This window comes from Myodes glareolus, chromosome 24 (assembly GCF_982192425.1).
Source record: "Myodes glareolus chromosome 24, mMyoGla1.1, whole genome shotgun sequence".
Taxonomy (NCBI): Eukaryota; Metazoa; Chordata; class Mammalia; order Rodentia; family Cricetidae; genus Myodes; species Myodes glareolus.
In genome coordinates, this window is record NC_142049.1 from 30,374,872 (window position 1) to 30,396,744 (window position 21,873).

The 21,873-nt window shown below is 49.2% G+C and overlaps 2 protein-coding genes across 6 annotated transcripts in view; one reads left to right on the forward strand and one right to left on the reverse strand.

Moving 5' to 3' along the window:
* Pcsk6 (proprotein convertase subtilisin/kexin type 6) overlaps positions 1-1,918 on the reverse strand; it is a 181,703-nt gene extending 179,785 nt beyond the window's left edge. For both annotated transcript variants that reach the window (XM_085682658.2, XM_085682657.2), the window contains exon 1: positions 1,631-1,918. In XM_085682658.2, coding sequence (XP_085538784.1) covers positions 1,631-1,903 — 273 coding nt within the window. In that variant the 5' untranslated portion in view covers positions 1,904-1,918. The remainder of the gene's footprint in view (positions 1-1,630) is intronic.
* Positions 1,143-7,650, forward strand: LOC125400676 (uncharacterized). Of its 4 annotated transcripts, none has more exons than XM_087901465.1 (4): positions 1,143-1,645; positions 2,845-3,115; positions 3,657-3,830; positions 7,049-7,650. In XM_087901465.1, exons 1-2 carry the CDS (start codon positions 1,268-1,270, stop codon positions 2,878-2,880), a joined length of 414 nt encoding a protein of 137 aa, XP_087757591.1. In that variant the 5' UTR covers positions 1,143-1,267; the 3' UTR covers positions 2,881-3,115; positions 3,657-3,830; positions 7,049-7,650. The 4 variants fall into 4 exon arrangements, 3 of the variants coding, with proteins under 3 accessions (XP_087757591.1, XP_085538787.1, XP_085538786.1); XM_085682661.2 differs by lacking the exon at positions 7,049-7,650 and adding an exon at positions 3,911-4,038; XR_014999444.2 differs by lacking the exon at positions 1,143-1,645 and adding an exon at positions 2,056-2,230 and having other exon boundaries at positions 3,657-4,047.
* The last annotated feature ends 14,223 nt before the right edge of the window (positions 7,651-21,873 follow it).

Genomic DNA, 21,873 nt, shown 5'->3' on the forward strand with positions numbered 1-21,873 from the left:
CTCTTGCAATGTAGAGCTCAGAGTTCAACTTCTCGACTTCGCCTCCTCTCTGCTCATTTAATTATAGGAACCCAAATCCCAGGTACTTTGTAATTTACCATCCTGCTTAAGAATCACTTTCAGCTAAGACAAATTGCTGGGCCACCTGGGCAGAACAACGCGCCGTAGGAGTCAGGAGCCAACAGGAGAGCTGTCTTCAACCCAGTTAGCCCCGGAGATTTGACAGCTACAGAAAGCATTGCAGCCAGAGCCACCGATAGGCAAAAATCTTAGCTCTTAGGATGTCTGAAGACACAAAAAGTTGATTACTTTTTTTGGATCAACCCTAACCTGTCCCAGGAACTAACTACACATAGCAGAATTTCCCCTTCCAGGAGGTCTTCCACCTCACAACAAGAGCCGAAAAAATGTCATTTCGATCAGGACCACGGCACACTTTGCTGGCTTCTGTCATAGACAATGATGAAGCTAGATTTAACACTGCCTGATCCTGCAGTTTGAGTTATGAGGCCACACTCCCTTCATTTCACTTGGTTCTCCTGAGGGTGTAGTTTGTCGACCTATAATGGTGCTGGGAGTACTCCTGGTGGGACTGCACATTTGAGCCTGTTGAGGCCCAACACGGGCCATAAATCGAGATCAACCCTCCTGGTTGTCTGCCCCTCTGCAGGGCTGCATCAGGAAAAAGTGCCCTATGTTGGCAGTCTTTGGGAGCTGCACTGACTTAGTGCCCAAACTTGGCTACTCAGGATTAATGACAGCCAGTCTATACCTCCAAGGGTGGGAGAAAGGGCTTTCCATGACTAGCGCCTTGCTTCTGAACATCCACGGGGTCATCTCATCAGCCTCAGGCAGTACAAAGTCACTACCTCTACGGCTGAACAAGTCAAGAAGTAACGTGTCCAAGGTCATGCAGTAGCGTGCACAGAGCTGCCGTTCTAGCTACAGCTGGAGCCCAAAGCAAAGCAACCATCCTCTCTGCCTAGAGAGGTTTTAAGTGCAGAGTCCAGCTTCCAACCATCCGGCAGCTTCTGGGTGCTGCTTTCTCCCTGACCCAAACCTGACTTCTGGGCACAGACACCAGCGCGTCACGCCAAGGGAAAGCCAGTCCCTGAGTTGCCGGCCACGCTCAAGTCGCCCAACCAGCGCCTGACTGCCTTGGCGCGCGCACCTAGCCCAGAGCCCCGCGCCACCCGTCGAGGGCAGAGTAGCCTGAGAGGCGGAGCTTGGGCTCGGGAGGCCACCGGGAATTGAGTGGACGCTGAGGATGGCGCGGGTTGGCAGAACGCAGCGACCCCTTGGGCGTCCACTCCAGAGCGGTTGGGCAGGTGTCGGCGCCCGATCAGGGCTTCCGAGGCCACACTTCCGAGTGCGAGTGCCCGGCGACACCGCCTGGGGACCCACGGCCTCGGGCCCTACCGCGGGACGGTCCACGCAAACCACCACGTCTTCCCCGCCGAGTGTCCCACGGCACTCCCCGCGAATCCCCTCAGGGCACCCCCGCCGTCCCCCGCGGTGCGGGCCGCCTTCCCACGCGGCGCCGCCGGCGGTCGAGCTGGCAAGGCGCCCCCTCGCGCGTGGCCGCCGGCGGCCGGGAAAGTTTCGGGCGCGCGGGGCCGGCGGTACTCACCTGGCCCAAGTTGAGGTAGCCGTGCGCCGCAGCCACGCGGTCCGCCGCGCCGGGGCCGCCCAGCACTTGCACTGCCCAGTGGTTGGTGTAGACGGGGCGCGGCGGCGGCGGCGCGGAGCAGGCGGCGGGCAGCGCGAGCAGAAGCAGCCAACGCCAGGGGCGCAGTGCGAGCGGCGGGAGCCCGTGCCGGCCGGCGTGCCCGGCGCCTCGCGCGACATCGGTGGCCCGGGGCGGCGGCCGGGACCCGGGCGCTGGCGGCGCGCGCGGAGGCATGGCAGCGGCAGGCTCGCGCGGCGCCCGAGCGGCGAGTGCGCCGGGGGGTGGGGAGCCGCCTTTTAAAGCCGCTCCGCGCCGGGGAAGCGCCGCCGCCGCGGGCGGGAGCCGGGGAGGAGGAGGCCGCCGCGGCGCGTTCCCGCCCGCGCGGCCCGGTGGCGCCCCTGGGCCCGCGCTCGTGCGGCAGTCTCCCGGCCCGCCCGCAGTTCGGGGGCCGGAGCAGGGGAGGCCCGAGACTTTCGGGCTCTCGGGACACGGCGCTGTTCGGAGTGGCAGCCTCAGCCCCGCACGTACTGCTAGGAACCGGGAGGGCCCTGGGCATCCCACGTGAGTTCCCCCATATCCCCGAGGAGTTGACCTTGGTCGGCACATTTCTACCGGTTGCGCCCCTGGAGGCTGAACTCACCTGCTGGGGTCCCCGAGGCTAGATAGCCTTGCTCAACTTAGCTGTGGCAGTGAACTTGGAAATGTATCTGGATCTCAGAGGGAAAAGATTCCAGGGAAAGAAACACTGGGGTGTCCCAGCACCTGACCTGACCTGAAGACCACAATGAATGGGGAAAAGGGAATGTGGAGAACTTAGCTGGAGTCCGCGAGAAAACTGGGGACACGGCGTCCACACAGGGCTGAGGCTGCTGCATAACTAGGAAGGCTATGCAGGTGAACCCCATAGCCTACCGCTTAGTATCTGTGCGATCTTTGGCACCTTTCTGACCTCCCTGGGCCTGTAAGATGGGGGTAACAATAGCATCTACCCATCTGGCTTGTTTGAGGATGTCAGTTTCTTCCCTTACAATCAGCTGACAATAATGTTTGTTTTGATGATCCCAGGAACTGCCGCGTGGCTGGTATTAGATTGTGTACACTCTTAAAAGTACTCAGTGATCTAGGACCAGTCAATATGAAAGTGAGTTGACTTCTCTTCATCCTTCCTCCTGCAGCAGCCTGAGAGAACTGTGGATGCTTTCACACGGTGAACAAGCAATGACGAGAGGCTAGGATGGCTGCCATCCTCGGAGGACCCACTGGTCCCAACTGCCCCCACGCTGAAAGAAAACCTCAGCCTGATTAGTGCAGGAGGGGAAACGGGAAACAAAACCCAAGAAACAGGCAGAGAAAGCCTTGAGACAGGAAGGAAGTCGCTTCACCGATGCTCAGGTTCCAAGAACAGCTGGTTCCCGTTCTGGCACTGTTTGGCGTTGGCTTGCCTGAGTGAGTCTATAGCAGGGTGGATAGGGCAGAAGTGAGAGGGAATAGAGGAGAGAGAGAAAGCAGGATCTACGGAGGGCCACCTGCAGTCCTCTCCAACCTCCCTTTCAGGAGTCCGTGGGTTTTATATTCCACATGATTGTACAAGCACACGTCACCCTAATGCAGGTGGGAGAAGGGAAGGAAGTATGGTGGAAGGCCTAGGCAGGACAAGCCAGATTTATGCCAAGGGCCCCTTTTAGCACCCGGGGCCTTCACTCTTCTTCCTCAGATCATGACTGACCCTGCTGTCCCTAGCCAGATCCACCCTATGTTGCAGAAAAAAAGACCTGGGTCAAGGTCTGGTTGCTCCTGGTCCTCTGCCTGCTGGAAAGATGTGCGGCCATCACACACAGTGGCCAGCCCTAGAGGAGAACACTCCACGCCTGTTGGACAAAAACAGCACCCAGAGCCTTCAGCCTGCCTCTGTCCAGCCAGGTGGCCCCTAGAGAAGCCACTGGATGGAGGAGGGTGGAGTCTGAACATTCATTCTATTCCTTTCCAGCGAGCCACCTGGACAACCTGAGTCCCCGTCTGGCCTTCGTGAACCAGCCTGTCTGCCTTGTGATCCGCTTGAAGGCCCTGCATGCCGCACATACTCTAGATGAATATGGAGTGCCTCATAACCCCCAGGAGGGTACCCCAGCCACAGCAGACATCATGAGAGGCAGAGACACAGGTTTTCTAAATTAATTTGGTAGATTCAGTGATATACCAAACAGAGAGGAGACTAAAATGCATCTTACTTTTGTATTTAAGGAGGTCAGAATTATTTTATTAACCAGACTGGTCCGTTGGGACTGAACCTCCTGCTTGTTGGAGAAGTACCTGGGCCACAGCTTGGCTGTAGGAAGACCAGCTTGCCAAAATGAACATCCTAAATCAAATCGCCTCCTGTGAGTTTCCCACTGATTTACGCGGTGACAGGATTAACTCAATCACTGGAGTCCCAGCCCTCAGAGTTGAGATAGGATCTGTAATAAAACTTGCCTCCTCTTCCTGCAGGGAGGGGATTTCATTACTCACTCAGCTCTACTCTCCAGATGGCCCTGAGGTGCACACAACTCCCAGGCTGTGATTGGGTGGGTGGGGGGGATAGGGGGTGAATGTGCTGCTCCTTTGGATTGAGGTCAGCCAGGCTGGGCAAGGACAGGACACGGGCTGGAAAGGTGACTAGAGATGGCCATGTCTCGGAAGTTAGAAAATACCCCTACAGAGATAGGATGCTTCCACGAACATCGTCTCCCAATAGGAGACGAGCCACTAGGAGGTGTTATGGAGTTACATTCTTATGCCTGTGTCTGGTACAGCAAGTGCAGGGCTGCCTAGTTGGACCCCAGTGCACCCGAGTCAAGGCCACCACATAGTCTTTTGGGATTCAGAATTATATCCATTTCGGTGATAGAAACTTGACTGCCCGATTGTGCCGTGGAGCATATGCTAGGTTCTGCAGGCCAGGATGAGACCTCTGCAGCATGCAGGTAGCACCTTTAGGGGTCCAGGGAAGAGTGAGCTCTCAGTGCCTGGGTCACCGTCCCACTCACCTAGTGTGTGACCTCAGACAGGTCGCTTTAGTTTCCTCTGCTATAAATGGCAGTGGCGCTGCTGTCCCTGTGGAGGACACCGAGGAGCTGGTTGGTGTGGAGCCCTCTGTCCAGTGCCTGGCCTCCATGCTTGACCATGCTCTGCTGGATGTCAGGTGCTCCACAGTGGGGCGCGGTGGCTGGGGTTGCCCTGCTGCCCTGTGCTGGGCTCAGGGGATAGAGGTGTACCATCTGGATCAAGGCCCAGTTTGCAGATCTTCAGGTTGGTAACATTCGGAACCAGGAAAATAGCCTCATGATGGATTCTTTGCTGTCACTACTGGCTGGGCCTGAAACTGAGTTGTTCCAGAGGGGATCTGTGTTGACCTGGGGCCTCTAGCTCCTGAGGACCCCGGAAGACCTGCTTTGCAGTGTGGTCTCAGACTGAGAGCCAGCTAGGGTTAACCAGGGCACGTCTCCCTATTTTTTTCTCTCTGTCAGGACCAAGGCAGAGGATTCAGGGTTCCTTACTATCCCTCTTTGTATAGTCCACATAGTGGATATCCCTCCCCTCATTTTCTTCCACACCAACAAGGTAGGTAGCCTTTGCATTGTCTCCTGTAACACTTCCTACCTTGGGCATTTTCTTTCTCATTTTTTTAGACTTTATTTCATTTAAATTATGTTGCGGATACATGTGGGTGTGTGCATCCATATTCGAGGGTGCTTGTGGAGGCCAGAAAAGAGCAGGGGGGTCCCTGGGCTGGAGTTACAGGTGGTTGTGAGCCATCCAGCGTGAGTACTGGGAACCTAACTCCTGTCCGTCATAAGAGCAGCAAGTTCTCCTAACCGTGTAGCCATCTCTCAAGCCCCTGCCATTTTCCTTCATAATACCTTAGAGCTGGGGAAAGTAGTTTAAAGAGTGAAGTGCTTGCTCTGCAAGCCTGGAGGCCTGAGTTTGCATCTTCAACATCCATGTGTTAAAAAAAAAAAAATACTGGGTCCAGCGGCACTCACCCGGTATCCCAGCAGTGGGAGGCAGGCTGAGGATCCTCTAGCTTGCAATCTGGCCAGTCTAGCTGTGACCCTGTCTCACAACCCAAGGTAGAGAGAAGTTGTGGGAAGCCCAGTGTCAACCTCTGGCTTCTACACATATGTGTTCAACTCTACATGAACACTTGGACATGTGTATATTGATGACACATGGTGCCAGTGCCTTTAAGACATGGCTCAGGAAAGAGACCCGTGGGACTGCCGCCAAGGCACTTGCTCTTCCTCTTCCTCGTGGCTTCTATTGACATCGACAGAGCTTTGATCTTTCTTCTTGCTTATTTTCTTTTCCATCAAAATTGATTGTGATTATTCTGCAAAGTGAAGGCTCCTTCTGAGCTGGTTTGAATTGTCAGATGCTGCCTAATATGTTTCTAACCGATCACATGGCTGCTTCAGGCATGTTCAAAGGTGAGAAGCCTGCTGGGGCTTAGACACTTCCCAACAAACCATGCTTCCCTGAGACCAGATGAACATCAAAGGTCTCCACTAGGAAACACTGATGTGACTACAGGAAGGGACCTGAGATGCAAGAGTAAGGTTTTGATCTTCCCCACCCCTTCCCTAGTCCCCAAAATGGTTGCCTAGACGCAAGGGTTCCTCTAGCAGCTCCTATTTCTCCTCTTTCCTTCTCAATCTTTGGGAATCCTACCACAGCTCTCCCCTGCTGGATGGGAGAAAGTTCTTTTCTTCCCAGCCCCACCTCCCAGCCCCCAGGCTCTGTTTCCCTCATCCATAGAACTCCCCTGGGCCAGCAGATGCAGACAGCTCTGCCTCACCTTCTGATTCTCCCTTTGTATCTGAACCCTAGAGTTCTTGAGAAAGAGCCCCCTGAAAATGGTTTTCCCTGCATACACAGTTATCCTGGACCCTACAACTAGTATTCTGGGGCTCCTTTCATGATCCCATGTAGAAGCTGAGTGTCAAAAAAACTTGAAGTTGTGGGGCAGTGGTGGCATATCCCTTTGGTCCCAGCACTTGGGAGGCAGAGGCAGGTGGATTTCTGTGAGTGTGAGGCTAGCCCGGTCTACAGAGTGAGCTTCAGGACAACCAGAACCTTTATGCAGAAAGACTCTGTCTTGAAAAACTAAACAACAAACAAAAACAACTCAAAGTCTAAGATGCTCTTCCTAAAAGTGTCTCTTCAGTGTGTTCCCTTTTTGCCTTGTAGAATTTTCTAGGCTCAGAGCTAGGCATGACAGAGAATGACAATGCTGATTTCCCCCTTCTATAGCTATTAGGGAGCCTCTGGTTACAGAACATTTGAATGACCATCAAAGGAAGCACAAACAATCAAGTCATCAGCACTCTCTTTCACCCACAGGCAACTCAGAGCATTGGTGAACCGGGACTGAGGACGGCTTTTCTATACTTCGTCTTTTGGTTCCTAAGTAACTGCCACAGACAGGAGCCTCCTTTCCCCTCACAGCTTCCCAGGGAAGAAGGCAGATGTGGCTTCCTGCCTCTTCAAGGCCCCTCATCCCCTGTTGAAGCAGACCCTGCCTCCGCCGCTGTAGCCCATTTCCCCTTGGGCACCCCCGGGCAGGCCTGGTCACAGGCTCTCCTCCTGCAGCCCAGTTCCCAGGTTCCTCTGATTGATCATCTTGGGTTTTCTCCTGAAGTGGCCTTCTCCACCCTGCAGCGTGCTGCTGCCCTACATTGAGCAAAAGAAAAATTAAGTCAGCAAAAGGTGGCAGCGGACTAAAGGCGGCTGGGGACCTAGCCAGTCTCCCATCTCCCTTCTGTTTCTACTGTGTTTCTTTCTTCTAGATTCTGCTCAGCTAACAGCAGTCTCCAACAAATGTTTGTTGAAAGCAAGAAAAAGAAAGAAGGAAAACTGGGAAGGAAGAGAACAAAGAGAGTAATAAAAGGAGGGGATTAGAAAGAGAACTCATGTGTTATTAAATAAAATACCGCCTAAACAGCGCCACGGGACCGCCATAAGCAGCTTTAACCTCCTCCAAATGTCCAACCCTATGATGGTAAATGAGGATCTAGCTGTATTTACATAAGTCCACCTGCAGGATGTACCCCGCTTCTCTGTAGAGACGGCCTTGATTCCGGAGTGGGCTCCCAGTCAATGCCCATGTGTTTTCCCAGGTAACTTCAGCACCTGGGCTCACTTTTAAGGCATGGCGAATGAGCCAAGAGAAGACTGGGTGGAGGTGATAGGCCTGCACTCACTAGAGCTGAAGGTTTAGTTCTGTCTACAAAGAGAAGTCTGGTGAGTCCGTGGCTGCCAGAGAGTTGCTTGGTATAAGCCTGTAGGGATACAATAGAAATTAGTGTTCAGTGGGGTCTTATAGATTCCATGGCCTCTATCTTCCCCCAGGACATCACAAGCCAGAGAACACCTTTGTCCCCTTTCCTCCAAAACTGTCCTGAATCCCCAGAGAACCTTATGTAATGTAGGCTGGTGCAGCCCTTACTTACTCTCCTGTCCCGGATACTTTGTCCCTTCCCCAGACTCTTCCCCTCAGCAGAAGGGCCCCACCCTAAAAAGATGCCTACCATCCCTACCCTACAGCCCCTTCAAGCATCCCCTCTGTTCCTTCTGTTGTAGCTGCCAGGCTTCTGGACAAACGAGCGCCAGTTTGTCCTCCTCTGTCAGCCTTGTCCACTCAGGAGCTGTCCCTGTGCTCTGAAGGCAGGTGGGGAAGAAGCAGAACCACTCTGACTGGTCGGCCGCACCTCACAGGCCTACTACAGTGACACCTAAGTCTGCCTCTCCTGCTGATTCAGTCCCTGAAGCACCACACCCCTACTCCAGCTCAGCACCTTGCTTCCTGCCTTCTCAGGAGACATTGTTGTAGGGCCTCTTGGGTCCTTGCCGCCCACCTGTGCTGCTCTGGATTCCAATCCCAGCCCTGTCAAGGACATGCCTTCTTTATCCTTATTGTCAAAACTTCTAGATGATCCCGTGCACTGGCAGACCTCTATTGAAAACTTCTCTTTCACCTACTTCCTGTTCTCCCTTCCCTTTATGCAAAATCCTGAAGAAGTTGCCTTGCCGCCTGGTCAGTTTCTACCCTGTTCTGACTTAAACCCACCTGTGTGAAGCCCCACCCTCAGAGCTTCCAACAAACATCACCAGTGGCCTCCGTGGTAATAAACGTGTGTGTGTGCGTGTGTGTGTGTGTGTGTGTGTGTGTGTGTGTACACATGTGCACTCACACTATAGTGCATGTGTGAAGATCAAAGGACAAATTACTGGAGGTTTCTTCTTTCTCCTCCTCCTCTTCCTTTCGAGATAGGGTTTCTCTGTGTAGCTTTGGAGCCTGTCCTTGAACTCACAGAGACCCGCCTGCTACTGCCTCCTGAGTACTGAAATTAAAGGTGTGTGCCACCATCGCCCGGCTCTTTCTTCTTTTTTCCTCTCCTTCCCCTTCTTTTTCTTCTTCTACTCTTGGTTTCTAGGCATTGAACTCAGGTCATCAGGCTTGGTGACCAGCTTTGCCACCTCACTGGCCCCACCCCTCGCCTTTGATGCCTGATCTTCATAGGACTCATGGCACCTTCATCTGCCCAGCCCAATCTCCTCCTTCTCTTCCTACTTTAGGAACTCCGAGGCTGGCACAGGATGACCCCGAGCCCCGGTGTTCTTCCTCTGTTGCCGCTCTCCCAGCAATCTCTCATTCTGGTGACTCTAAATATCTATAACATACAAGTGACTCCAGGTGACCGATGCTGTCTCCATTTGGATGCTGTCGGTTTGTCACAGACTTCCCCCCTCTACACTCCACTTCAGCCTGGATGTGGTTGATTGTGCGTCCCATTATGTGAACCATGTGTTGACATGTAATCCCCACCATGGGACATCAGATCAGAAGGGCGGAAGCTCCAGGTGTTCAGAGGTGCGTCCTCTGGGAGGTGGTGAGGATTAGATAAAGGTATCAGGGTGGAGCCTTTGATTGAATCTGGTGGTTTTATAAGAGGGGGAGAGAAAAAAAACAGTAACGACATGGACCCATACATACATGTACCTTCCCTTGCTGTATGATACCTTGTACCACCTTGGGAGTTTTTCAGATGCACTTGGAGAAACACAAGCGAGAGAGAGAGGGAGAGAGAGGGGATGGATGGAGAGAGAGAGAGAGAGAGAGAGAGAGAGAGAGAGAGAGAGAGCTCTTTTCTTTATAAGGTTTCCCAGCATCAGGTATTTCATTACAGTAATTAAACAGTTCATACACACCTCTGCTCCAGTTACAGCAAATGCCAGCTCTCTCCTTTTGCTCAGACCTAAGGCTGAGGTTGACTTAAATCTCCCTGCTCCTAATCCCATGTCTCCAGTAAAGCTGGTTGTTTTCACACTGGATATCCACTCAGGATCTGACTGATTCTTAACCATGTCCCCTGCTATCCCTTTGGTCAAATCACCCCACCCCCGGTAGCCTCCCAGTGGCTCTCCTATCTTGCCTTCCTCAATGTGGAGAACCTCGTGTGACAGAAATCAGGTCACTCTCCCCTTGTCTCAAGGCATCTCCCATAGCTTTTGATCTCGTGTAGAGAGAAATCTGGTCCCCAGAGGGTCCACATGTCCACCGTCCAGTTCAGAGTGGGGCCACGGGAGAGCATTGAACTGGATGGATGAGTCAAGGCTTCTCAGATGGAATGATTTTTAAGCTGAGCTTGAAGAAATCGAGAGAAACTATGCAGATGAGTGGTCCATCAGTCAGGTCTCAGCAAGGAAACGGACATCACATTAAATATTTCTGATGGGACAACCCAGTGACTTGGGTAATAGAGGAGCAATCCAGGGACAGCCTAGTCTCTCCGGCCCCAACATGTCCAAGAAGAGCACTCCAAAGTGGAGTGCAAAGGCCCTGGAGCAGGAGGCAGCTTAGTGGTTTGGAGGCTAGAGAGGAGGGGGGAGGGGCGGGAGCACTGACAGTGAAAGGAGGGTAGTGGGAGAGGGATGAGGACTGATACAGGTCAGGCCGTGACAGAGGCAGGCATGGCCTCCGAAGTCACAATGCGCGTATACGAACAGGTGTGGGAGCCTCTGAGGCTAGGCCAGTTGGAGCACAGCCTTCCTTGGCTTTCTGTTCTTCTGATCAAGCCCAAGTTCTAACCAAAACTGATTAAGCTGTCACGTGACTGACTAGCATTCGCTGTGTGACTGCTGGGGATATAGGGTGGGAGGCACAGTGAAGGAAGAGCACAACCTGGTTCCTTTGAGGCTTTACTAAGTCCCAAGTGTTTCCTGATATCATGTAGTGGGCTTCCTCTGGTGTGGTGACCCCAACCATAAAATAATAATAATAATAATAATAATAATAATAATAATAATAATAATAATTTGGTTTTTTGAGACAGGGTTTCTATGTAGCCTTAGAGCCTGTCCTAGAACTCACTATGTAAGACCAGGCTGTCCTAGAACTCACAGAGGTCCACCTGTCTCTGCCTCCTGAGTGCTGGGATTAAAGGTGTTTGCCACCACTGCCCGGCTATAAAATTATTTTTGTTGATACTTCATGCCTAATTTTGTTACTGTTACGAATCATGATGTAAATATCTGTGTTTTCCTATAGTCTTAGGTGACTCTCCCAAAGGGGTTGCGACCCACAGGTTGAGAATCGCTGCCCCGGAGGCTCACTATTTATTGTCTGTCTCCCCGACTCCCCAGCCCAACCGCAGTCACTCCTGTCAAGCTCACTAACAGGTCAGAGGTCTGGGGCCCCAGCAAGGACTTCACCTGGTTCTTCAGTGTTCTCTACCCCTTGCACCGTCTGCCATAGAGAGAGCTTCGGGATCACCTGTCACAGTGTCTACTCCCTGCCTTAGAGGATCCCCTGCACTGGTACTGCTTCCTGTCATTCTACAATGTCATCTTCCAAAGGCTGAAATTTTGGTCGTCAAACATTCCCGTGGCCGGTATATGGAGCCGTCTACTCCCTTTCCTCCTCCTTTCTTCCCCCATCCAACAAAAAGTGATCTTGGATCAGAAACCAGCCACACACACCGGTGTGCTCCCCCTGAGCACAGTCAGTCACAGGTGGTCACCATCGCCAAGAAGAAAGCCAGATTCGGTTCCCACCTATGAAAGACGGCAGGGAAGTTTAGAACCTTCTAATTCACAGCCAGCTCACTGCAGACTAGTCGGAGCTCCTCTCGGGGTGTAAGGCCACATGACAGGATGTAACACTGATGGTTCAAGAGCTACAGGGTGGTCCAATCACGAAAGGAAGGTCAGAGCCAAAATGTGATTATGGTAGAAATGCTACAGTTGACTAGTCTGCCACTTTATCACTGGGTGACCTTGGAAGAGTCAGCGAACCTCTTTGAACCTCAGTTTTCCCAACTGAGCATAAAATGCATGCAATATTTGTGTTCACTACTAATGAATTAGTGTGAAGCCTGGCTCTTGACAGCAGTGCGTAAGAGGGCTTATCAAAAAGGCCGATGTTTTACAGCATCTAGTTGCTATTAGTAATAACGAGGATTCTAGAAGTATCTGTGGGTGTGCGGCTGTGTTAGGATGCAGCTGAGCTATCCAGCCTCACCAGGGCTTTGCGTCTCTCCTGTAAGTGGCCCACGGTCCACCTTCCCTTTCCCCCTCGGCATCCCACAGCATCTGGAGGTGCTGGACTCTCCCATGTGTGGCTGATGGAAGGCACAGCTCCTCATTTGTGAACTAGCTTCATTCACCCCTTCTCTCTGATGGGTGGAAAATCATGAGCACAGAGGAAGAAGAACCTTACCGCTGATGGCTTGAAGGAGAACAATCCCAATGGGATCATCTCTTTGAGTGCTTGGTCCCCACTTGGTAGAAACACTGGTGTTGGATTAGGAGGTGTGGCCTTATTGGAGGAGGTGTGTCATTGGGGATGGGACTTTGAGGTTCCAGAAGCCCAGATCATTGCTACTTAGCTCTCTCTCCTTCTTCCTCTCCCTTTCTTTCTCTCCCCCTCCTCCTTCTCTCTCTGCTTTCGACTTGTGGAAAAAGATAAAAACTCTCAACGACTGCTCGAATACCATGCCTGCCTGTCTGCTGCCACGCTCTCCACCGTGATGGCCACAGATTCTAACTAGCCCTCCGAAACTGTGAGTCCCAATAAACTCTTCCTTCCACAAGTTGCCTTAGTCATGGGTCTCTTCACAGCAACAGACAGGTAGCTAAGACATTCCTGAGGACCACGCCATCCCTAGCTTGTTAAGGGAACTGTTAAGACTCTGTGATGAGCAGCTGGTGAGGTGGCCGTGAAGTTAGTTACATATATGAGGGAGAGGGAGAGGCCCCCAAACACAGGGGTCTTGTCTCTTTGTGCCAAACAGCCAGAATAGCTCTTAGATGAAGACTCGGGCTTTGCTCAAGGGGAAGCAGAACTCTCCAGCTGGTCTGTCGGAGTGTCAATGCATAGCTGGCTGTGGGTGACTATCTACAGAGATGTCATCTAATGCGGGTGACTATCTACAGAGATGTCATCTAATGCGGGTGACTATCTACAGAGATGTCATCTAATGTGGGTGACTATCTACAGCGATGTCATCTAAAACTATGCTCCCAGGGTGCTCACTGGGACTCAGTAGGCTGCTCTAGCTACAGCTCCCTGGAGGACACAGGAGGAGAGGGATCAGGTTCTCCCAGCCCAGCCTAGGGAAGCTTGGATAACTGCAGGTGGCTGCAGGTCTTTGATTGTCAGACACCCCGACCCGGCTCTAATGGTGCTCCAGGTAGAGTCCCTGGGTGATGGGAACACAGTCCTCTGGGGTGGAGTTCAGGATACACCAAAGGTAGCACATGCTGGACCTTGTGCTACTGCACTCTCTAGATGCTCCCTGCATCCCTATTGTGCCTCTCCGCTGAGGGACAAGCCCTGCTGTCTATCAGCACTCCGGAGCATCCCCAGGACGTGTTCCGAAGTCAAGTCTACTTCTAACAGTGACATTTGGGAGTTGGACAACATCTTAAAGACGGTCTTTTCAGAGCAGCTTTCCGACACCCAGGAGCCCCACTGTCAGATATGAATATTCTCTTAAAAATAAAAATTATAGTACCCTTAAAAAGGAGCGTGTTGTATCTGCGCCAGTGCTAAGACAATTTATTACTGCCCACAAAAAGAAGGCCCCGATGATGCGCCAGAAGCTGGCTCCGCGGGCTGTGAATTACAAGCCATTCTCTCTCTGGAAGAAATAAATTCTCTTGTCACTCATTGTGACAGGTAGCACACAGCCAGGGGAGGGCACAGCTTGAACAACACATCCATTACCTGGAAGCCATTCAGCCGCGCTGCCAGGCTGGGCTCAGATGCCTGTTCTCTCAGACACCTCACGCCTCGGGACGCGTGCCCTTTCTGACATGAGTGAGCAGCCAGTGTTGGTGGACTTCCAACAGGCTGAGGAAGCAGAGTTCAGCAGGAAAGGAGAGGATTCCAGATAAACGGTCTCGTTGGGGTGCCCTGACTTGAAAGAAGCACCCCTTACCTCCCTGAGTACTTTCTCTTCAGCAGGTAAAGGGAGCATTGAGCTAAGAGGGGGCGCTGAGTTACAGGACCACCCCCAAGGTACTTGTTGCATCTGAGGTGATAGGTTTCCCCTGCTGAGGGATCTCAGATGCTGAGGCATCCAATCTGATCTGGATGTTGCCCCAATAGCCTTCTCCATGCTCCAGAAAGCCTAACTTAGATCTCAGGGACATTCACAGGTCCCAAACTCAATAAAAACAGTAGCATACCCACTTGATGCTGACCACCTGCCTCTGACCACGATGTCCGTGTCCAGGCTGTGCCACCCAGGCACCCACCTAGCCAAACCAGTCCGGCTTCTTGAGTTCACTCTGAGGAGGGTTTCCATTGGCACTTGCTGTCTAAAGCTGTAACCAAACACAAGAACACTAGTAATAAGCAGCATGAACAATTACCCATAGCAAATACAATGTGATATGTCCACTACATGCCTGTGGGATTAGATATTTTCATGGAAGGCTGAAGGAAACTCAGTAGGGTTGCTGGGTAGATACTGGATGTGCAGTTAAATCTGAATGTCAGATCACCTTGGAAACCTTTTAGTGAGCATAGGTATCTCTCTTAGTTATTGTTCTATTGCTGTAAAGAGATGGGATGACCAAGGCAACTCTTATAAAAGAAAGCATTTAAATTGTGGTTTGCTTATAGCTTCAGAGACTCAGAGACTTAGTCCATTATCATGGCAGGAAGCAGACAAGAATGATACTGGAGCAATAGCTGAAAGCTACGTTTGCACCCTGATCCTCAAGGAGAGAGAGAGAGAGAGAGAGAGAGAGAGAGAGAGAGAGAGAGAGAGAGAGAGAGGAGAGAAAAAGGAAAGGAGAGAGAGAGACTGACAAGGGTTTTTTTTAATTTCTTTTTACACAACAATCCCATTTCCCCCTCCCTCTTCTCCTCCTACTCCCCCCACCTTTCTTTTCCCCACCCCCAGACCCCATCCTCAGAGAGGGTAAGGCCTCTCCTTGGCAGTCGACTAAGTCTGTCCCATCACCTCATTGAGGAAGGCCCAAGGCTCTCCCCCCATGCCTAGGCTGAGCAAGGTGTCTCTCCATAGAGAACAGGCTCCACAAAGTCAGTTCATGCATTAGAGTTAGATCCTGTCCCACTCCCAATTGCCCCATATACTGCCCAAGCACACCATTGTTACTTCCATTCAGGGGGCCTAGCTCAGTCCTATGCATGTTCCCCAGTTGTCAGTTCAGATTCCCACTAGCTCAGATCAGCTGATTCTGAGAGTTTCCCCATTATGGCTTTTGAAACCTCAAAGCCCACCCTTGTTAACACTTCCTCCAACAAGGCCACACCTCCTAATCTTTCTAATCCTTCTCAAACAGTTCTACTCACTGGTGATTATACATTCAAATATATGAGATTATGGGGACTGTTTTCATTCAAACCACTACATTTCACTGTGGCCCCCATAGTCTCGTAGCCATATCATAATGAAAAATGCATTCGGTCCAACTTTTAAAATCCCCATAGTCTTTCAAAGTCTCAACATTCTTTAAAAGTCTAAACTCTCTTCTGAGACTCAAGGCACTGTATCCCTTGTAAAATCAAAATCAAAAAGCCCGTCACATAGTTCCAATATACAATGGCACAGAATATATCTCACCATTCCAAAAGGGAGGAAAGGGATCATAGTGTGGAAATATTGAACTAAAACAAGAACAAATGTTAGTAGGGCAAACTCCAAACTCTGCATCTCCAAGTCTGGTGTCAAAGCTGTTCCAGCTGTGTTGATTGTAACCCGTCTCTCTCTTGGGCACTTCCACACTCTGTAGCTGCATTCCTTGGGAGGTGTCTGGCATCTCCAGCATCTTGGTGTCTCAAACACAATCCAAGGCTTCACCTTTGCAGCTTCATGAAATGGCCTTCCAGGCTTCCATCCAGAGACAGGCTGGCCTCAGTGTCTTTCCTTAACCATGGAGGAAGATTCACAACCCATTGCTTATATCCCTGACTCTAAAGCCAGAACTAAATGACTGAAGCTGCCAAAGGCTTCTGCTTGCTGGGGCTGGAACCTGGCCCCTTTAGGACTTATATTCTCATAGACTTTGATTTGTTGATGACGTTAAGGCCAAGGAAATCTCTCAGATTTTTTCCTTCCACAGACTACAAGATTAGCTGGATGGTGTTTTGTCCTGAGGTTACCACTCTATTTATTAATCAGGCCTTTTTAAAACTTTTGTCTTCTTGAGCACAGGTCTTGGCTCCAACTTCACCTTCCTGTTGTTCTTTTTCTCTTCACACTGTACATTTTGTGTTTCTCCTTGCCCTTCTTGCTCATTTTCATTGTAGATCTGCATAAGAGAGCTCACTAACAACCATGTGACATGGTCCACACTAGGTTGTCTTGAAATCTCCTCTGTCAGTCTGCTAACAGCGGCCCAAAACTCTTCACTTTAGCCTCAAGAAGACTTTTATGACAGGGTAAAAAGCAGCCATGTTCTTTGCCAAAATATTTCAAGAATGGACTCTTAGCCCACTGATAATGTTCCTCTCCTCTGAACCAGGCCTGGTGGCACATGTCTTTAATCACAGCACTCAGGAGACAGAGGAAGGAGGATTTCTGTGAGTTCAAGGTAAGTCTGGTCTATGTAGGGCAGTCAGGGCTCTGTACAGAGACCCTATTTCAAAAAGTAAATGTATGGATGAATAGGTAGGTAGGTAATTACGTAGGTAGGTAGGTAGGTAGGTAGGTAGGTAGGTAGGTAGGTAGATAGTTAGATGGACGGATGGGTAGGTAGATATAAAACATCACCATCAACACTACTGTCTTCCACACTCCTACTAGGATGGTTCATTCATCTGCTTTTTTAGTTCAAAGTCTCAAAGTCTTCCATAGTCCTCTAACAAATCGCATGGCCAGGCTTGTCACAGCAATACCCTAGTTCCTGGTACCAACTTCTGTCTTAATTGATGTTTTAATTGCTGTGAACAAATACCATGACTGAGGCAACACTTTAAAAAGAGGTGATGGTGTATGGCTTCAATCCCAACACCCAGGATGCAGAGGCAGAGGCAGAGGCAGAGGCAGAGGCAGAGGCAGAGGCAGAGGCAGAGGCAGAGGCAGAGGCAGAGGCAGGCTGATCTCTATTGAGTTAAAGGCCAGCCTGGTCTACAAAGTGAGTTTTAGGACAACCAGAGCTGTTACACAGAGAAATCCTGTCTCATCCCACCCCAAAAGAAAGCATTTAAATGGGGGCTTGCTTATAGATTTAGATGGTTAGTCCATGATCATCATGACGAGGCCACACCTCCTAATCCTTCTCAAACAGTTCCACTCCCTGATGACTAATCATTCAAATATATGAGACTGTGGGGGGAGGCAGTCTTCAAACTACCACAGTATTCCACAAGATAATTAGGGTATATTAACACCAATAAAATTATATAGAGTTCCTTTTAACTTCAAGTTCAAGCCTACCTGGATAAGTTTTTTGATTTGTTTACTAGTTATTGTTAGTTTGTTTTGAGACAGCTTCTTACATATAGCTTAAACTGAACTTGAGTTTTCTCTCTTCTTGCTTCAGCGCCCCCACAGTAGATGAATACAGACAAGAGTCATCATGGGGGTGTAAAATGCTCAAGTTGGAATTGAGTAGGGAAATGTTTGTCATTATTTAAAAAATAAACCACAAATTAAAGCCTTGGCTAAAACTACGGAACACAGACTGGAGAGATGTCTCAGCAATGAAGAGTGTTTAGCTCTCTTGCAGAAAACCATGGTCCCCTTCCCAGAACCTACCACCAGCAGCTCACAAACACCTATAACTTTAGTTTGAGGGGATCCAGTGCCCTCTTCTGGCCTCTGAGGGCACCTATACAACTTGGTGCACATAAATTTATACAGGTAAACATGCTCACACACAAAACAAAAAAAAATCATTTTTCAAAAATATAAAACTATGGAACATTTTCTGTTGGGACCAGGAATGGTAGCAATTCAAATTAGTTTAAGTATCTTGCTTAGCACAGATTCTACCCATTAGGAATCCAGACCTATCAAAACATAGTAAAGCTGAATAAAAATAAAGAGAGAAGAATAGTCCTCAAAACCAAATGAGGTATCTGAAAGAATCCTTGTGTTCCCAGGTGTTGTAATTTAAAAAACGCCATGAAGAGAAGTCATGCCATGTGGCAAGGCTCACATAGGAGGTTTATTGGAAAAGGAGAGAGAAGGGGCAGATGAGGGGTAGAGACCAGTCCCTGGGGACAAGAGTGGTGGGAGGGGGGATGGAAGGAGATGGAGGGGGGGAAGAGAAGGTGGGCAGGCCCACCTTTTAAAAGGGAACGTAGCAAATGTGCACAGGGGTGCTCTTAGGGGCTGCAGCTGAGGACATACCCTGTATAGACCCCTGGGGTATGGCCAGTACAGATGCCTGAATACTAACATTAGGGAAGTTCTGTCAGCTAGTGTTTCAGGAGAGGTTGGGTTAGTAGAGCCCCTTTGACTGCTCATCTCCCTGACCCTGTTCTCTTAGGGCTCTGTGACCGGAAAGAGGAACAGAGGAAAGAAGGGCCCGTTGCCCAGTACCCGAGAGGGGAGCAACACTGTGGGTAGTGCTTCCCAGCTCTCGCTGCCCACCCCACACTCCTCCAGAATGGACAGTTACCCAAGATTGGGGCCACCCCTTTCCCGACGTTTCTTCTATGTCGTCTTCTTTACTATCTTTGTTTTCTTTTTTGACTTTTCAAACCAGTCTTTTCTCCATGTTCTTGTGACTTACTCCCCTCCCCACTTTTTTGATGGCCAGGAAGACATTTGTCTCTCATGGCTAGATCTCAAGATCTCAATGGACCAATTCGGATGTCCAGTCTGTCTCCACCTCCTCCCTAGGAGACTAGGTTCTGGTGAATTCCCAGCGTGAGGGTCAAAGCAGGTATGAACACAACAGCCTTTGTTGGTTTCCAACAGCATGACACACCTGGTAGCTGGGCAAAGAAGCAACAGCACCTACATGTTTGTGCTGCCTGTAAACTCACACAGGCACATTTATGTGCACAAAAATAAACCTGTTTTTAAAAAGGAAGTCCTTTGATGCTCACTGTTTCCTGGGTCTTCCGAATCACATCTTTCAAAAACAGCTTATCAATTTTGATTAAAACCTCAGAGCATCACCCTCTGCCACACTTGCCTCACACCCCTTGAACGTTTGTCCTGAGTCTGGGTGCAGCGCTGAGGGGGAAGGTACTGCTCTGACCTCCAGCAGTGACCACCCTGGAACCTCATGACAAACAGATGACAAGCATCGAAGGCTCTCAGGCCCTGACTGTCTACGAAACTGCTGTCCAGAGTAGATAGGTTTGATTATTGAGTTTCCAGAACATGGGAGTATTTGTGGCTCTAAATTTTGTTTTATTAGTTTGAAACACTTCGTTTCTCAGAATATACACCATAGAAAAGAACATATTATGAAAAGTCAAACCCACCCAGTCCACCCCTTTTTCCACCTTCATTCCCAGAGGCCACCATGTTGAACCATTTCTGTGTTTAGTTTCTCTGGGACATCACAAGTTAATTCTATCTTTGTATCCATCTCAGTTGGGTGCTGTCTATGGAATTCCTGACATGAAACATAGGTATCAGCTGATTTATACAGCCATCTTCTTCAAAATCTTTATGATTTTGTTATTTTTAGTTTTTTTTAAGCTGACTACTCAGTGTTACACATAAATATCGTTTCTCATTCTATTATTTTGGACAATGTGTTGATTCCTCTCAGGTCTTCCTAACTTTTACCTCATCAGAGTTGATAATTCTGTAATATTTTCGTAACCACAATTATATGTTGTACACAGTTTGATTCAGAAAACAACCTGAAAGATGGTAAGCGGTGAACATTACTTTAACTTTGTAGACGTTATTACTTAAAATTCAATCATGGGGGCGAGTGAGGTAGCTCAGTCAGTAAAGTTCTTATGTCAAGGTCAAGTACCTAACTTGGATCCCATCCCCACAAAACAAGGTGCAGAGACAGGAAGATCCCTGGGACTCACTCACCAGCCCAGTAACCATAATGGTAAGCCCTAGGTCCCAATGAGATACCCTGTCCCCAAAATCAAAGTGTCTGTCTACTGAAGAGCAACACCAAAGGTTGACTGCTGACCTCCACATGCACATACTCAACATATAGTGTCACACACACACACACACACGTACACACGCATTTCAAACAATATTTTAGGATTTTTTTCTTTTCTTATAGTTCCATTGTAAGCAACAGAGCAGGCTGGTTGTTGAATTCATGACACATTTTTGTCTTTTTGTCTTACTTTCTTTTGATACAGACCTGAGTCTCTTATATGACTTTGTGTTTTTCTTTAAAATGATAATTGCCTCGCTTGTTCCTTATTAACAAAGCAAATTTCATTGGCTGGCTCTCCCTAATTATTGTGATTCTCACAATTCTCAAACCTCTTAATTATCCTGTTTCTTGAATTTCTATACTCTGTAGAAAGGGTGAGCTTTTAAATCAAAAATTATTTTGTTCACATCTTTAAGGTGTCTCTGAGTTCAGGATTCTGGGATTTCAGTGGTTTTTCCAAAATTTTCTTCTTGACTATCTAACATTCCTGATAAGATATCTGGGGCTGATATTCATTTTTTTGAGAGCTTTTCATTTTATTCGAAGCTTTTGGGAGCTCCTCTTTGTGTCTAATGTGATAAAATATCTTGAGTCTGTATCAGGTATGGGTCTTTATTCTCCGCCCCCTGGATCTTAGAGGGTCTTTTAACTGAGAGAACAAGAGCTAAGTCTCCTGATGTGCTTGCTTTAGTTCAAGGAAACTTTCTTCTGCCTGGCCTTTCCTCTTACTGTATTGTTAAGGCAAAGTTGAAGTTTATTAAGAAGTAGTTGTAGGGCCGGACGGTGGTGGCGTCCACCTTTAATCCCAGCACTCGATGGCAGAGGCAGGCAGATCTCTGTGAGTTCGAGGCCAGCCTGGTCTACAAGAGCTAGTTCCAGGGCAGACACCAAAGTTATAGAGAAACCTTGTCTTGAAAAACAAACAGAAGAAGAAGAAGAAGGAGAAGGAGAAGAAGAAGAAGAAGAAGGAGAAGAAGAGAAAAAGAAAGAAAGAAAGAAAGAAAGAAAGAAAGAAAGAAAGAAAGAAAGAAAGAAAGAAAGAAAAAGAAGTAGTTATAGGATTGGGTGAGGACTAGGCCTTAAAGGAGAGATGGGGGCTGGATGCTTAGGAAAAGAGCACATACCCAAGAAGTGGGTGAGAACCTCTCAAGAGATGGAGACACAACTGAGTGTCTTCACGACATCCAGGCGTGACTTGGGTGGCTTTTGAAGTTAGATTTTAGTATTTTGAAGTCTATATTTAGTATTTAGTATTTTAGGAACTTCACCCTCCCTTTTTCCTTGGTAAATGAGATGCAAGGGTGTTTCTTGAGGGGCACTGGATAGAAGATGGATAAGAACGACCCATCTGTAGGTGGAAGTTTCTGTCCTGTCCAGACTGGCAGCCTTGCAGTCCCAAATAAACACACAGAGGTTTATATTAATTTAAACTATTTGGCTCATTGCTCAGGCTTATTAGTAACTTTTACGACTTCAATTAATCCGTAATTCTTATCTATGTTTAGTCACGTACCTTTTCTTAGTAAGGCATTCTTTTCTTCCTTCCTCTGCATCTGGCTTGTGACTGCGTCTCTGCCTTTCCTCTTCCCAGA

What these genes read in the sequence shown, in the direction of transcription:
- LOC125400676 (XM_087901465.1), top strand. Translation starts at nt 1,268, where the DNA reads ATGGCGCGGGTTGGCAGAACGCAGCGACCCCTTGGGCGTCCACTCCAG. An exon ending in CTCACCTGGCCCAAGTTGAG is followed by an intron (nt 1,646 to 2,844) that starts GTAGCCGTGCGC and finishes TTCCTCCTGCAG; the next exon opens with CAGCCTGAGAGAACTGTGGA.